At 43.7% G+C, this 16,564-nt stretch overlaps 1 protein-coding gene across 1 annotated transcript in view; it reads left to right on the forward strand.

Moving 5' to 3' along the window:
• Positions 1 to 16,564, forward strand: part of adamts6 (ADAM metallopeptidase with thrombospondin type 1 motif, 6) — a 64,407-nt gene that overhangs the window by 40,054 nt on the left and 7,789 nt on the right. The window contains exons 17-23 of the mRNA XM_019278628.2: positions 1,748 to 1,871; positions 2,847 to 2,927; positions 5,647 to 5,810; positions 7,320 to 7,458; positions 10,199 to 10,328; positions 12,761 to 12,965; positions 13,049 to 13,225. Coding sequence (XP_019134173.1) covers positions 1,748 to 1,871; positions 2,847 to 2,927; positions 5,647 to 5,810; positions 7,320 to 7,458; positions 10,199 to 10,328; positions 12,761 to 12,965; positions 13,049 to 13,225 — 1,020 coding nt within the window. The remainder of the gene's footprint in view (positions 1 to 1,747; positions 1,872 to 2,846; positions 2,928 to 5,646; positions 5,811 to 7,319; positions 7,459 to 10,198; positions 10,329 to 12,760; positions 12,966 to 13,048; positions 13,226 to 16,564) is intronic.

Genomic DNA, 16,564 nt, shown 5'->3' on the forward strand with positions numbered 1-16,564 from the left:
ATAATAAGACAGGATCATGTGGCGCTATCGAGGCCGGTGCTCGCTCGCTCTCATGCACTGTCCATGTTGCTCAACCATCGGACACAAACCAAATTAAACTTCTTTGTGTTTCTATGTCGCAGCGTCAGTTTCAGTCAGACTGAAATAAACAGTCAGAACAACAACAGGTTTCAAGTTTAAGGTTTAAGGTTTTTCAAGCCGACTGTGGAGGTTTGACTGGTGACTGCAAAAGTTCTCCGTCGCAGGTTGCTGCGTTTTTTGGCGGACACCCCTGGACACCAAAATCTCCGGCTGACTGTGGAGGTGTGATCGCTCTGATGACGTGTGACTTATGAATTTTCTCGCTTACCCACTGAGCGTCTGTTAAATATATTAAAGGACCAGTGTGCCGGATTTAGTGGACATCTACCCGCGTTGCGACCCCCTCGCCTCACCCTCTACGTGCTAGTGCGAAGTAGAAACTGTGCTGACCATGAAACTCACAAAAAAACGTGAAAGGTGTCAATCTAGAGTTCGGATCGGTAAGTTTATCCATGTCTACAATAGAAACATGTCGGTTCAACATGACGGATCTGTCTCTGATCATGAAAACAGAGTTATGAATATTATATTCTGTAAATAGAGCCCCCTAAATCTGAACAGTGGACCTTTAAGTAGTGAATAATATGGAGTAGTACTTGCACTAAGTATATAATGAATAAGTGAATGAAAGTGTACCTTGTACATGAAAGTAAATTTATACTTCTGATGTAAAATGGGTTAAAAATATCCATAAACTTCTTCTTCACGTGTTTCATAGCTCATAAATGTTTGAATGCTGCAGACGCTCTAATGAGTCCATATACTGCTGAAGACATAATGAAAACACAGACCTCCAATCGAAATCTGCTGAGTGCTGACGTTCCACCTTCGACGCTCCGAGGCATTACCAATCGACTAACGATGAAGCAATCACTGCAAATTGAGCACAGATAAAGATTTAATGGGCTCCATACGGCCTGCATCTTAAAATCTACTTGGTGCCAACACATTATTATCTGTTACACTGGCTAGTTTAAACACTCTGAGACTCATCATGTTTTATGACATCTCATGTTTTATACCTAAAAAAAAAAACACCTGCCAAGTTCAAATCGATTACAGCTCTGAGGATCAAAACCAAAACCAACAATGTGTTTGTCCGTCCCTCAGTAGTTTATGACTCTCATAGCTTTGGCTTCTTCTGAATATGTCCAACTTTAACTGGAGGGAATGGTGACTTTGTTGGGGGACTACTTTCAGCAGCGGATTAACGCACATTTGGTGCTCAAAGGGAGCATTCCTGTTATGTGGGATCTATATTTAAAAAAAACAGAATCTTAAAGGTCCAGCGTGTAGGATTTAGTGACATCTAGCAATTTGTTGCAGATTGCAACCAACTGAATACACCTCGCCTGACTCTACCCTTCCAAAGATGCCACGAAAGCTTGCAAAAAAATGCCCAGCCTGGAGCTAAACATGTCAGTTTAACATAAAAACACAACGTGCCGTTTTAACGTGTCAGTTTATGAGCTAATTGGCTTTGTCTTTATCTTTATAGACCAGCGTTCTTCTTGTCTTATTCTCAGAAAGAAAACAAATCAACATATTTTCCCCCAAATGTGGAACTATAACGTTAAAGACCACGAAGCTGCTCTGAAATCTGAACTCGTGTTTTCGCGGTAAAATTGTGCTAATTCCTGAAACTTTTGTTCCGTTGGCTTCAAAGCACGTGGGCTGCGACAACATCCTGAGCTCCGACGCTAAAGAAGATCGATGCCGTGTGTGCGGAGGAGACGGTAGCACCTGCGAGGCAACAGAGGGACTCTTCAACGAGTCTCTACCCAGAGGAGGTAAGAACCACAGACTGTGAAACATGGACGTGGTACGCATGGCGTGTGGTGGAAGTGGAGCGTAGGTGGACGAAGGCTGTAAACATGTTTATCTCTGCTGTGAAGTTGGACATTTGGACATGGGGACTTATGGAGACTGACTCACTTCTGGAGCCAGCCTCAAGTGGACGTTTGAGGCTTCACTTCAGAGCCACGGTGGAGGTTGCCCTTTGGTTGACTCCAGGCGTTGCTGTTTGGACGCCGAGGTTCGAGATGTCCCGTCACCTCAGATATATCATCCAGCAGCTTTCAGGCTCATTTGATTTGATTTTGGTGTGAAGAGGACGAGCGGAGATGTTGTGTTTTGGTTTGGTGACCACATGTGACAAGTCACCGGAGATGATTGTGAAAGTAACTCATCATCATCTTTTGGCAACGCAACTTTAGTCCAAAAGCCAACACGTCTCTGAAGCCAGGGAGATAATCATTCATGGAAATATGCCTTTTATTTTAATTTTTTGCCTTTGTCACCCACCGACACCGCATATGTTTTTAGCTATTTAGAATTATGTTGTCAGAATATAGATCAAAACATAATATTTTTGCCATTAATTACATCATGGAGTGAAGAAATCGGGAGTAGGGGTAGGGACACGGTGTTGGCTTTAGCCTGAGGTCGTCTATAGAGAGCAGGAGGGAGAGAAAACATATTTCTCCTTCTATGGTATGGCTAGTAAACCATCTAAAAATACTGTGTGCATGTGTGTGTGACTGTAAAAAAAAAAAAAAAAAGGGGGGGATTGTTTTGTCCTTCTGCTTTGTCCTTTTTGGGTGATTTGGAATTTATTCTATACGTACTCCTACCTAACATGATATGTAACGTTCTGTCTCCCGGGCAGTAAAACACGTCTTGTAGAAACGAGATTTAAGGAAGGGAGGAGGAGGTTTGAGTGGGAGAGAAGACCACCTTAACAATCCCTCGTCCTTGTCTTTCAGGCTACATGGAGGTGGTTCAGATCCCGAAGGGGTCGGTTCACATCGAGATCAAAGAACTCGCCATGTCGAAGAATTATATCGGTAAGTGGCGACCTCGAGATGAACGCAGGTCATAATTAGAATAATATGTGCTTTATTTTTATTAGCTGGGCTGATGCCACGGTGACTCTGGAGATTGGCAATATAGACTGAAATATCTCAACAACTATCGGATGGATTGTAGCAACATTATGTACAAATGTTCATGATCCCCAGAGGATGAACCTCACTGACTTTAATGATCTCCTGACCTTTCCTCTTGCAGTATCGTGATGCTAAATCTTTTTGTCTTTAAGGAAATTTCTCAAAAACTATCAAATGGATTGGCATGACATTCGGTGCAGATAATCATGGTCCCAATAGGATGAATCTTCATGACTTTAATGATCCCCTGACTCTCCCTATAGCACAGCCACAAGGTCGACTGTCGATTTGTGTTTTTAAGTGAAATATCTTTACAATTATTGAATGGATTGTAGTGACATTCAGTGTAAACTTCCATGATCCCCAGAGGATGAACCTCACTGACTCGGATGATCCCCAGACCTTTCTAGTGCTGCATTAAGGTTCACTTTTTTTTTCTTTTTCTTTTTTTTTTTTCTCAACAACTATTGGATGAAGCATGAAATTTGGTACAAATAGTCATGGTCCCCAGAGGATGACGCTCACTGACCTTTCCTCTAGCACTTGAGATTTACACTTTTGTTTTTTTGTGAAATCTTTCAACAACTATTTAGTGGATTGTTCTGACATTTGGTACAGATATTCATGGTCCCGAGTGGATGAGTCCTAATGATTTCTGTAATTCCCTGACATTTCTTCTAGTGCTATCAGCACGGCAAAAATATTAGTTAATGACTTTAATACAACTATTTGATGGATTGTAGTGACATTTTGTACAAACATTCATGATCCCCAGAGGATTAATCTCACTGACCTTTCGTATAGAACAACTGACATGCTTTTAGTGAAATTTCTCAACAACTATTGGATTGATTGACTTGAAATTGGCACTGATATTCAGTGTCCCCAGATGATAAATCCTAATGAAATTTTTGTGATGCCGTGACTCTCCCTCTCGCACAACCGCAAGTGACATTTGTGATTAAAGTATTAAATGGATTGCCATGAAATTTGGTTTAGCCATTCGTGTTCCCTTCAGGATAATTATCCTGATATTTATCCAACATTAGACAGCTGTACTTTGTGTTAAGCTAAGCTTTAGGGTGCCAACACTCTAAAATTAGATGGTGAACATTCCGTGCTAAAAATATGAATGTTGCATTGTCTTACAAAGACAATGCAACATTCATATTTAGCCAGTTTTCTTTTGCCAGATTATTTGAAATTCGGTTAAAATCTGCAACACACTTGGATGGAAACACGGCTACCGAAGCACCAGTGTGGCTGTGGACTCTCAGACTTTTTTTCACTATCAATCCGTCAACCTCAGCAGACCTCGCAGTTCACTGCAGCGTGATGAATTGGCAATTTGCGACATCAAGCTGTTTCATATTATCTGTTCAGCTCTGTGTCAACCACATTTCCAGGGATTTCCTTGTGTGTCTTTGTCAAGAGCAAATTAGAAGATGCCATTGTTTAATCTCCCGTTGCCTAATGTGAAGCCATAAAACCGAGCCTGCTGAATCTTAACACATGTGATGGCCATCCTGGCACCAGACTCGTCCTCTTTGTTCCAGACTAAACAAAAACTATTTGCAACACTGGCAGCGTCTGACCCAAAACAATCAAACAACCGGATTCAATTAAGCCAATCCTGTGTCTTTTCATTAAGGGGAGAAAGACATGTGACAGCGTGTTGAATTTATAGCGGACGGTGCTGATGGAGGGCTTAAGTTACACTTTGAACCGGAGAGCTGCGTCAGATTTATAGGTCGGTGGTGACAGCTGCCTGGCCCACCAGGATTACGGGGGGATATGATGTCTATATATCAAAGTTTAAAGAGTGCAACTTTGGCTATTGTGATGGACTACATTTTCCTCTCCAAGCAATTTGTAACGTTGTTATGAATTTCATCTGTGACCCCCGATGATAAAGATAATATTTTTCTTATGCAGCGTTGTCCTCGCTATTTAGGTCAGCAAATGTTTTATTAGAGCGAAGAAGCGAAGTGAGCTAATGTAAAAATAGAGAAGACTTGTATAAACTCGCACTGTTCGAAATAACAAAAGGCACAATGCTCACAATCAGTCCCAGATGTGCTGAAATTGAATTTATTGAGAGGGGGGATTGCGATGTTAAAGAGGAGTAAACTATTGTTCATCTAATCTGCGTAAATGCTGCAGAGGGGGAATCTGCACACTACGAGCCAGAGAGACGGAATAGCGAGCCGGTTGGATCATTTCTCCTCAATTTGGCCTCGTTTCAACGCAGAGAAAGTGGATATTTTCAGATCTGTTGTGCTTGGAGACCAACTTTTGTTTTGACAACCAGACAGAGCGGTATTCACGAGATTCGTCCAGGCTTTCACCTGAAGTGTGTTTTCTTTCTCTCTCCTTAAATTAGACGTATGTACATGTCGGTGCACGTGAACGTCTTCACGTGTGTGTGTGTTTCTGCTCACACTGCCGAGGGATAGAGAGTTGTCAGTGACATCAGGCAGGCCGAGAGTGATGATGATGAAGATGAACGACGGCAGTCGCATCACGCCAAATGATTGTCTCAGCTACCGTTGCTGTCTGTTTTTGATTTGAGCTTTCTAAAAGTGTTTTTTTTTTTTTTTTTTCTGTGATCGCTCAGCTTTGAAATCTGAAGGGGATGATTATTACATCAACGGAGCGTGGACCATTGATTGGCCCAGGAAGTTTGACATCGCAGGGACGTCGTTCCACTACAAGAGACCCTCTGATGAACCGGAGTCCTTAGAGGCGCTTGGAGCTACGTCTGAAAACCTGTTTGTCATGGTAATAAATAACGTTTTATTGTATGTATGTATCATTCACTATAAAAAAACAACAACGACAAGAGGAGCAGCTGGTCCAGGAAATTTTTTTCCTCATTATATTCCTATTTTAAAGTTTTATTGTACTGTAACACAAAAACACTGGACAGAACCAGAGCTGGGCCTGTATGGACATAATGAAAACCTCCTCAGGCAGCCCAGCTAACAAACTGAGCTAACAGCAGCTACAGCTGTCAGCAGTTTACTTCACTGTCCATCATAAACTCTGTAAATCACAGAGAGTTGAGGCGGAGCTTTGTCTTTACCTTAAAAAAGAAATCAAATAACTTGTTTTAAAGTTGCATATTGGACCGTGAGTGGCTCCTCTTCGCTCACTTCTCCTCTGCCATTATGTCCATAGAGGCTGCCGAACTCAGTTACATTACTCGCTCACCCCTGGCTCCGGTTCTGGCACAACACTAGCTCCGCTCGGCCTGAAACGGCCTGTGGTACAAACACTAACACTGCTCTGAGCTCACAGTCCGGGCAGCCTGGCTAACAGACTGAGCTAACATGAGCTAACAGCAGCTACAGCTGTCAGCAGTTTACTTCACTGTCCATCATAAACTCTGTAAATCACAGAGAGTTGAGGCGGAGCAGCCGGAGGACATCAGAGGGAAAACCAGAAAACATTTCCTCCATAAAATATGATCCAGTTTCACCAGAATCAGTGAAATAGTTGCTGCTGTGTGACTTAGTGCCGTAAAGCGTTACGTACTTCTCCCGACCCGGAGCCCAAAGTTACATCACAGGTCAGAGTGGGTCACAGATGTCAATTTAGGAGAAACACAAACACCTGAAATCTCACTTTAAAACTGCATCGTTGAACCTTTTGAGCTTTTTCTGCTGTTAATCTACTTAAACTCAACATCTGGGAGTTAACCTCAGGTGACCCTGAACCAGTGGTTTGGGGTTAAAAAGCTATTTATATGTGGACACTGGAAAAAAACAGTTTTGGTTGAGTGCAAACACACTTGATTTGGTGACCGTCTGTTGATTTGTAGTGTGTGTGTGTGTGTGTGTGTTAATGTGAGGCAACTGAGCGTTTTCTTGTCGTAATACTCGGCGGTTTCTGTCTTGACATGAATGCTGAAAATACCAGACCACACAGCACCACTGGAATAGACGAGCAACTGGCCACTCGACCACTAGCCATTTCTTTGCGGCTTGCAAACCACGAGTGCCTCAGTCTCCCTCTGAGTCCAGCAGACTAATACAAACCGAGCAGAGCCTCGCTGATCCGGACCACTCAGAGCCTCTTTAGCCTCTTTTAGTTCATTGTTTCGGTTTTACAACCTCCAACTTTTACTTCTCTTGTTCGGTTGCTCTGCTCAGCACCAGTGGACAAAGTTAGACACCAGCTTGTGAAACATTTAAGTGCGAAAGAGTTTGTGAGGAGCTGGTGGAGACCAAAACAGAGCTAAAAGGAGGATCAGTGTTTGACTTGCTATCTTCTGCGTTTCCTCTGCAGGTCCTCCTTCAGGAGCAGAACATGGGAATACGCTACAAGTTCAACGTGCCCATCCAGCGAACAGGAAGTGGCGATAACGAGGTGGGCTTCTCCTGGCACCACCTGCCCTGGTCTGAATGCTCCGCTACCTGTGCCGGAGGTGAGTTAGCACTGCAGGACAATGTGAGACCTGCAGTGAAGAGCCTCAGCATGTCGGGCGTCCGTGTTTCTGTCCAAATTCAGCATCAATTTCAACAATTTTCTCGAAAATCAGCCGCAGAAAATGCAAATGAACGCGTGCTTCCATCCACTCGGCTAAATGATGGTGCTTATTCTCCAGCCAGGTGTAGAAGAAGACAAAGTCATTTCAAGAGCTCCAATCAAACCTTAAAGAAATGAAAACGATACTCTAACCCTAACCCTGACACCAGTTTCTGTCTCTTCACTGGACGTTTAAGTCATTTGCTAAGTGGACGTCATTCTTGCATGCTAAAGGCTAAATTCACTCAAGCTGACAGGAAGTCGGACACAGAAACGGCGTACAGAATTCTGTTGATTTTCAAAATAAAACACCCTGTGCAAACAGCCCAAAGGGAAACAGTTTAGCTACGTGGCATATTTACATATTTAGAAGCACATAAACCAGAAAAATTGAACAAAGTCCGGAGGGGAAAACACTTCTGAAACACTCCTGGTGGGGGTTGAAGTCGTGTGGAGAACGGACCAAAACAAGGTTGCAGCCGCTACTTAGCGACTTGCGACAAATGTAGCCAGTGTTCTGGTGTTATTGTCGTCTTCTCAACGAGCAGCAGGTGTTGCCGTGGGCCCGGTCCTCGCACAGCAGCGTAGTTAGGTGCTTTTTACTCACTTTTGTTTCTCCCACGGCGTTGGTCCTCTCTCCTACAGCGTCCATCACAATTACATGCACATGACTAATTAGGCAAATTAGATGATAACCTCGTTTAGCGACTTTTAGGACAGCCAATAGTTTCTTTCCTTGGAACTGAAGAGTTGGCAACGTTATCGATACACAAACTCTTTAGTGTCATGACTTCATTTTGAATTTCCACTCAGATTTTTATGGTGTGCAAATCAAAAAATGCTCATAAAAGCAGAAAGGTGCACAGAAACTCACTCTATGAATCATGATGATTCACTCAGGTGTCTGTCAGGTGCCAATTTTTGCAATTTTCTCACATTTTTTCACATTTTTCTGACTTTTTCTGACGTGCAAACTGTTTCATAACCGCTGATTTAATAAAAATTTAACATTTTCCTTATTAACGTTTGTTTTCCGTCTTCTTGCACCGTGTCGACCTTCTGCTGAGCTCTGCTTTGCACTCGGAGCATGTTGGTGTTGAAGACCATAACACGCTGCTGCGGGTGTTTTAAATTCCTCCTGAATATTTCTAACCTTCTCAAATATTTAATACTTCATATCTCGTGTATGTGTGTGTGTGTGTGTCATTCGGTAAATCTTCCACAACCCAATAATTACACAAACGCTGTGTGTGTGTGTGTGTGTGTGTGTGTGGAAACCCGGTATCATAATTTGCGATGGCTTTCCAAAATCATTACTTTATAGCTGGAGATTCAGCCCTCTAATAAATTCAATATGTATATTTTCCATATTTTAGCCGGAGTAATGAATATGGTGTAATTTCTGTGAATGAGCTGCTCCGCATAGCTTCTGGTTTACCAGCGCCGCCGCTGCGCGCACAGATACGGCCGCTTCTTCTTCTCCAGCGCTCGTCCTGCAGAGTCAAACATCCAGAATCTGAAACCGCAGCGAAATGTTGACCATGGCCTCAAGAATGACTAAACCAAACCTTTTAGCCCAAAAGCAATGGGTTTCATGTAACAATAAATAGTGTTTCTTCCCAGTTGTCAAGTGTGGCCTGGACGGGTTTGTAATATTTTGTAAAAGCATGACTGAATAAGCATGTGGGTTTTCTCCGAGGAAGGATTTCCAAGTCCGGAGCAGCACAAGTTTGAATCTCTTCTTCCTTAGATGGGGGAAGCACACGCACACACACACACACACACACAGACACACACATGGTGTTTTAAACATGCCTTTGCATTGTTGATCCAAATGATCTAATTTGTGTCTACCCTGTGTGTGTGTGTGTGTCTGCGACCGTGCCGAGCTTTAAATCAGCAAAATGTTATTTAATCACACACACACACACACACACACACACACACACACACACACACACACACTTATTACAGCCAGCTCAGCTAATCATGAAGTGTTGTTTAATATATCACACGTGCAATAAAAAGCTTTGAAAAACACTTTCTGACAGCCTTACAACTGAAACTCTCTTACCCCTGCGTGTCGCGCCATTCCTCCAAACTGTATTTCACTTCGTGCACAGATGGGTAGATTTTCTATACACACACACACACACACACACACACATATCCATATCTCATTACAACTGCCAGACAAGTCTGCTGTGGGATACGTCCCGCGAGGGTCCAAGCAGACCCTTTCTGAGTTGGTATGGCGTGTACACATGCACAGAAAACACATGCATGCTCTCACACACACACACACACACACACACACACACACTCACACACACACACACACAGTGGGAGGTGTGACACCGATACGGTAGCCCTCGCTCTCTCCATCAGAAGCCAAAGTAAAGAGCTCTCTGCTCTGTAAAAGTGATTTGCCAAGATATCCTGCAAAGAATCAGGAATTTACATGTCTGGATTTACTACAGACTGAAAGCGATACCATCTCTGCGACGCTCGACACGGCGGCCGGCCGGCCGGCTTTCCATGTTCCTGAAGTGGGGGGGGGGGGGGGTGTTTAAATGTGCGAGATCAGCTGAGCTGCTTCCGAAGTTATTATTGATCGGTCTCTTTTTTCTTTCTCGCAGGTTCTCAGAAGCAGGAAGTGGTGTGTAAAAGGCTGGACGACAACTCGGTGGTGCAGAACAACTACTGTGACCCAGACAGCAAACCTCCAGAGAACCAGAGAGACTGCAACACTGAGCCGTGTCCTCCAGAGTACGTAACACTCACGGAATGAGTAATTATTTGATTATTTGTCCGTTATTTAGTCTGGAAACTGTGAGACATTTATGAAAAATGACGCCTGACCAGCAGGTCAAAACACAGAAATATTTATATGAAACAGAGAAATTATCACATCTGAGAAGCTGGAAGCAGAGAACATTCAGAATATTCAGAATAAATGACTGAAATGATCAATTGATGGGTGATTAGCACTGTCGCCTCACTGCAGGAAGGTTTTCGGTTCGAAACTCGGCTTCCTGTGTGGAGTTTGCATGTTCTCCTCGTGTCTGCGAGACACTTAAATGGTTAACTAGAAAAAAAGCCAGAGCAACAGCTGTGCTCTGTCTGTGTGTGAGTGGCTGCTGAGAGACACAGAAAATCTCTAAATGAAGCCCCTCCAACTACACTAGACTGGACACTAATGGCAAACGGTAGGTGGTATCAAAAAGCCCAAATGACCGTGAGCATCCTCATCTTGTCGACCATGTGAATGCTGAATTTCAGTGTGTGAAGTTAAAAAATGTGACCAGGGGAGAGAGAGAAAGAACAGATGCCTAAAAAAATCTAAAATCTGAAGCTGAATGACGCCTGGTTGCTCAAACAAGCCACCTGTCAATCAAAGCGTCCACGCTCTTAACCCTGCATGACTTTAAGCCTTAATATAATGTGAACAGGTGAGTTGTATATAAATTCACCCTCAGTACAGTTGTCATGAACGGGGAAATTAGCTACAGAGACCAAAACTGTTTTTTGTACCAGGCTGTAAACATGTTTATTTCTGCAGGTTTTGCTGCTTGAGCTACACCTTTCTTGTTGCACATAAACATTTGATCCAATGGTAATATAAAAAAATATGGAGCATAGCAGCCCTAGTTTGTGAAATGTGTTTGGAAGAACATAATAAAATAAAGCGGCTGTGATTTATAACTTCATATGTTAACTATTTTCAGCGTTTTGCTGCCTCGTGCCAAAAATTAGAGCGCTGAAAATGACCACCTGTGTTTGATTGTTTTGGCTTCCTCGGCTGATCCTCCAGGGGTAATATCCACGTACACAGGTGGAATATGAACTTGTGTTTGGTGGCCAAATGTCTGTAAGCTGGAAGCGTGAGCAGACGCACTTCAATCATGTCTGGAAAAAAGTGGGATTAAATGCATCAGGGTTAATTAATTTCAGACTAGCTGAGCGTCGGTGTCCTTCAGCCAGAAAAACTGATCGTATCGTAAATCTACTGTGTAAGTGGTAATTTGTTTTCATACGTTCAGACTACAGTCGTGGGTTATTTATTTTCACATCTGTATTCAGTGGACGCAGACTTGTGGTATCTCATTTATTTTGATTAGTACTTGAAGGCTGTTGCAATGCATGCATGCGTGTGTGTGTGTTAGGAAGGCAAACACCCCTCCTGCAGCCTCAGGAAAGGCCAACTAAAGGAGACCGTGTAAACACGATTGTTTTAGAATCGTCCCGGCTTTTTTATGGGCCTGAGTAATGAAAGCTAACACAGATGTTTGAACACGTCGTTAATTCTGTATACATTCCTTCACATGATGTAATATCTCACAGGCTGGATGTGTTTGGAGCGCTGTTGTCTCGGCAGTTTTATGATATTAATTCTGCGAGTCTTGTAGGGTGTTGAATGAGGCCGGGGCTAATCTTCTCAGCGGGGTATCACAGCACAGTGGTCACATGGTCAGTTTATCTGCATCGTTCATGTTTTAATGAATGCTGGATTGTTTAAATCAAGATGTCTTGTCCAGGTGTTGGTGTGTGAAGATGCTACGATGCTTTACTCTCATAATTTCAATGCTACTAAAATAACAGTTTGAAATTTTGGGAAATACTCTAATTATCTTTCTTTCTGAGAGTTAAATAAGAAGACACACAATGTGTTAGTGAGATTTAAAGATGCTGTTAGATGTTTTTACTTTGAAGAGAGCCAGGCTAGCTGTTTCATGCTACATTCAGAATATTTGCTTAATAAATGACTGAAATGATCAATTGATGGGTGATTAGCACTGTCGCCTCACTGCAGGAAGGTTTTCGGTTCGAACCTCGGCCTCCTGTGTGGAGTTTGCATGTTCTCCTCGTGTCTGCGAGACACTTAAATGGTTAACTAGAAAAAAAGCCAGAGCAACAGCTGTGCTCTGTCTGTGTGTGAGTGGCTGCTGAGAGACACAGAAAATCTCTAAATGAAGCCCCTCCAACTAGTGGACGCTAATGCCAAACGGTAGGTCGTATCAAAAAGCCCAAATGACCGTGAGCATCCTCATCTTGTTGACCATGTGAATGCTGAATTTCAGTGTGTGAAGTTAAAAAATGTGACCTGGGGAGAGAGAGAAAGAACAGGTGGTTCATATTTCAAGACAGAGCTCACCGTTAGCTTCAGCTCTTCTGTTTAAACTCGTGTCTCCGTCCTCCAGGTGGTTTATCGGCGACTGGTCGGAGTGCGGGAAGACATGTGACGGCGGGATAAGGACGAGGACAGTCCTGTGTATCAGGAAGATCGGCCCTGCTGAGGAGGAGACACTGGAGGACACCCACTGTCTGACTCACCGCCCCATCGAACAAGAGTCGTGCAACAACCAGTCCTGCCCGCCAAAGTGGGTCACTCTGGATTGGTCGGAGGTAAGAACGTATCCTGAGACTCACTTTAAGCTCACCGTCCTGTCTGAGATGTTCACACCTTGCACCTGCTCTGCTTTCTTTAGTGCACACCTAAATGTGGCCCCGGCTTCAAGCACCGCATCGCCTTGTGTAAGAGCAGCGACCTCGCCAAGACTTTCCCTCCCGCCCATTGCCCGAGCCACAACAAACCTCCGGTCCGAATGCGCTGCAGTTTAGGACGCTGTCCTCCGCCTCGATGGATCCCTGGTGAATGGGGACAGGTAGGACAGCACCGCCTTCACATCGAAGAACCACCGCTATGCATTGCAGCTACTGTTAGCGTCTGCCTTCCAGTGAACACGGCTGGACCGAACCTCTGCAACCAGCGCTGTCCAGTCTTGCATGCAATACAGCCGCCTGACCCAGTTCCTACTTAGCAATCGATGGTAGAACACTGTTTGGCTCCTGGCATCCCGGGGCTGAGTCAGTTCAGTTAGCTACATGGCTGACCGAGCTAACCATAGTTAGCGGTTTGCTACTTTGCAATCTATACATCAAGTAATGGTAGCTAATGTTAGCAGTTAGCTACATTAGCTTTATCTCGAAACTAGTGAAATCAACAACATTAGCTTTTATTTTCAGTTAGCTATGTTAGCCTTTTCCAGAAAACTAGTGAACATTACGTCACGTTAGCCGTTAGCTACATTAGCACTAGCTCCAAACCAACTGGATCTTCAGTGTTAGCCCAGTTAGCTTTTTTATATTAGCTTCACCTTGACTGCTACTTAGCATGCTACTTAATGTAGCTAACTAATGTTAGCAGTTGGCTACATTAGCTTTATCTCGAAACTAGTGAAATCAACAACATTAGCTTTTATTTTCAGTTAGCTATGTTAGCCTTTTCCAGAAAACTAGTGAACATTATGTTATGTTAGCCGTTAGCTACATTAGCACTAGCTCCAAACCAACTGGATCTTCAGTGTTAGCCCTGTTAGCTTTGTTATATTAGCTTCACCTCGACTGCTACTTAGCATTCTTTCCATCATAAAGTCTGTAAATCAGCTCGGTAGAGTGACGTTATTCCCCGTTTGTCTCAGAGGCTGCTGAGCCCGGTTCTGTTGCCTACTAATGGCAGATTAAGTTAGTAGCAGTTAATTAGCAATTAGCTATTTTAGCAAAACTCTATAAGGAGATGGGCTAATGTCCGTGGTAGAACACTGTTTGGCTCCTGGCATCCCGGGCTGAGTCAGTTCAGTTAGCTACATGGCTGACCGAGCTAACCACAGTTAGCGGTTCGCTACTTTGCAATCTGTACATCAAGTAATGGTAGCTAATGTTAGCAGTTAGCTACATTAGCACTAGCTCCAAACCAACTGAATCTTCAGTGTTAGCCCTGTTAGCTTTGTTATATTAGCTTCACCTTGACTGCTACTTAGCATGCTACTTAATGTAGCTAACTAATGTTAGCAGTTAGCTACATTAGCCTCGAAACTAGTGAAATCAACAACATTAGCTTTTATTTTCAGTTAGCTATGTTAGCCTTTTCCAGAAACTAGTCAACATTATGTCATGTTAGCCGTTAGCACTAGCTCCAAACCAACTGGATCTTCAGTGTTAGCCCTGTTAGCTTTGTTATATTAGCTTCACCTTGACTGCTACTTATCATGCTACTTAATGTAGCTAACTAATGTTAGCAGTTAGCTACATTAGCCTCGAAACTAGTGAAATCAACAACATTAGCTTTTATTTTCAGTTAGCTATGTTAGCCTTTTCCAGAAACTAGTCAACATTATGTCATGTTAGCCGCTACATTAGCACTAGCTCCAAACCAACAGAATCTTCAGTGTTAGCCCTGTTAGCTTTGTTATATTAGCTTCACCTTGACTGCTACTTAGCATTCTTTCCATCTTAAAGTCTGTAGTGTTTATTTATCTGTTAGCATGCTAACGGCAAGATTCAGTTAGCAGCAGCTAATTAGCAGTTAGCTGCTAGCACGTGGTTAGCCTAAAGCTAACTGAACTTTATTTATAAAGCCCTTTAAAGGCTGTACATGAAATAGAACTGAAACATAAGATCTGATCCAGTATCAGCAGAATCACTGAATTCTGAGGTTGTGCTTTTGTACAGCGAGGTCCGGATCAATCAACGTTTTCTGTTTTTTTTTTGGTCTTTGTCGGTGCAGATACTCCGGTATCTGCACAGGTGACATGCAGTGCGATTAAAAAAAAAGACTGGAACATTAATTCTGACTCTTAAACACGAGCTTCCCGAACAAACAGTGCGCCGGTTAATCCTTTAAAAGGATATCTTGAATGTTTCAAAGACAAAAGATGCACAGATAGATCCCGCGTGTCGGTGAATGGTTAATGTGATTTACACCTGGATGTCATACGGTGATGGTGGTGGAGGGTTTTCTGTGACGCGAGTGTGTGTGTGTGTGTGTGTGTGTGTGTGAGGCCTGCAGTGTGTGATCAGTGGCAGTAATATCCTCCTGGCTGTTTGAAGTTTATCTCTGCCTCAGAACCAGGCCCGCTCTATCACTTCCAGGAACACGATTTAGAGGAAGGACCGAGGAGTAACATTCTTCAGGCTCACCCTGACATGACTTAGTGCGCTCGGCGAGCGAGTGTTGAACACTTTACAACACAGCTGACTCATGTTGGTGAGAGCACGCCAGAAAACGTGCGTCAGAGAGAGAGTTGTATCTACGACAGAAGGAGAAGAGAAAAAAAAAGTATGGCTTGTTATTTTGTTGGATTTCTTCATAATTTAGCGTAAAAGTGGAATTTTTTTAAACAGAGCGCCGAGATGTTTAGACGGGTTTTTAAACTCCGCGTTGTTGAGGTCAGAGGTCAAAGGTCAAGAGTCAGGCAGTCTAGGTCGCGGCTCTCCCTCGGTTTCTCCTCTTAACGGCCACATGTGCGTTCACACACACACACACACACACACACAAACCTTTACAATTCAATCAGTGCCAATGACAGTCGTAAACAAAGTGCAGGCCCGGCTGATAACCTCCATCAAAGAGCGAGTTCCTCGTCACGCCGGGCCGAGGTTAATACCTCTGTAGAGCAAACAGCTGGAGTCGACTCTTACACAGCACTTTCTCATGGGCTGCAGATGTGTGTGTGTGTGTGTGTGTGTGTGTGTGTGTGTGTGTGTCTGTAATTACAAGCTTCGCCCTCGCTCCCTCACCAAAGTGTCGGGGGGTGGGTGGGTCGGGTGGGATTGTTGCCAGCTATAGTGAAGCGCCTGGTCTCTCCCGGGCCAAAAGGTCACCGGTTCAAATCCCGCTTAAGTCGCACCATTGACGTATGCCATCTGTCATGGCCGGCAGCGGGTCCTAATAAAGACTCTGTAATTGGGAAGGGATGACATGTGATCTGAGAGGATCATTGAAGGTGACAGGCTCGCTCTCTCATCGGGGTGAGGCCGTTTGTCGGAGGCTCATATCGGACAGGTGTGTTGTTGTTTGATGCCCGCTCCGTTCCCGCCTCGGCTCGTGTTTACGCCGAAGGTGTGTTGGCACTCGGCGTAGAACCGACCTCAAGTTTTTTATTACAACTGGCACGCTGGACAGATAGAAGAAACGCAGGTGCACATTTTGGGGTTTTTATTCG

Source organism: Larimichthys crocea, chromosome IX, assembly GCF_000972845.2.
Source record: "Larimichthys crocea isolate SSNF chromosome IX, L_crocea_2.0, whole genome shotgun sequence".
Taxonomy (NCBI): Eukaryota; Metazoa; Chordata; class Actinopteri; family Sciaenidae; genus Larimichthys; species Larimichthys crocea.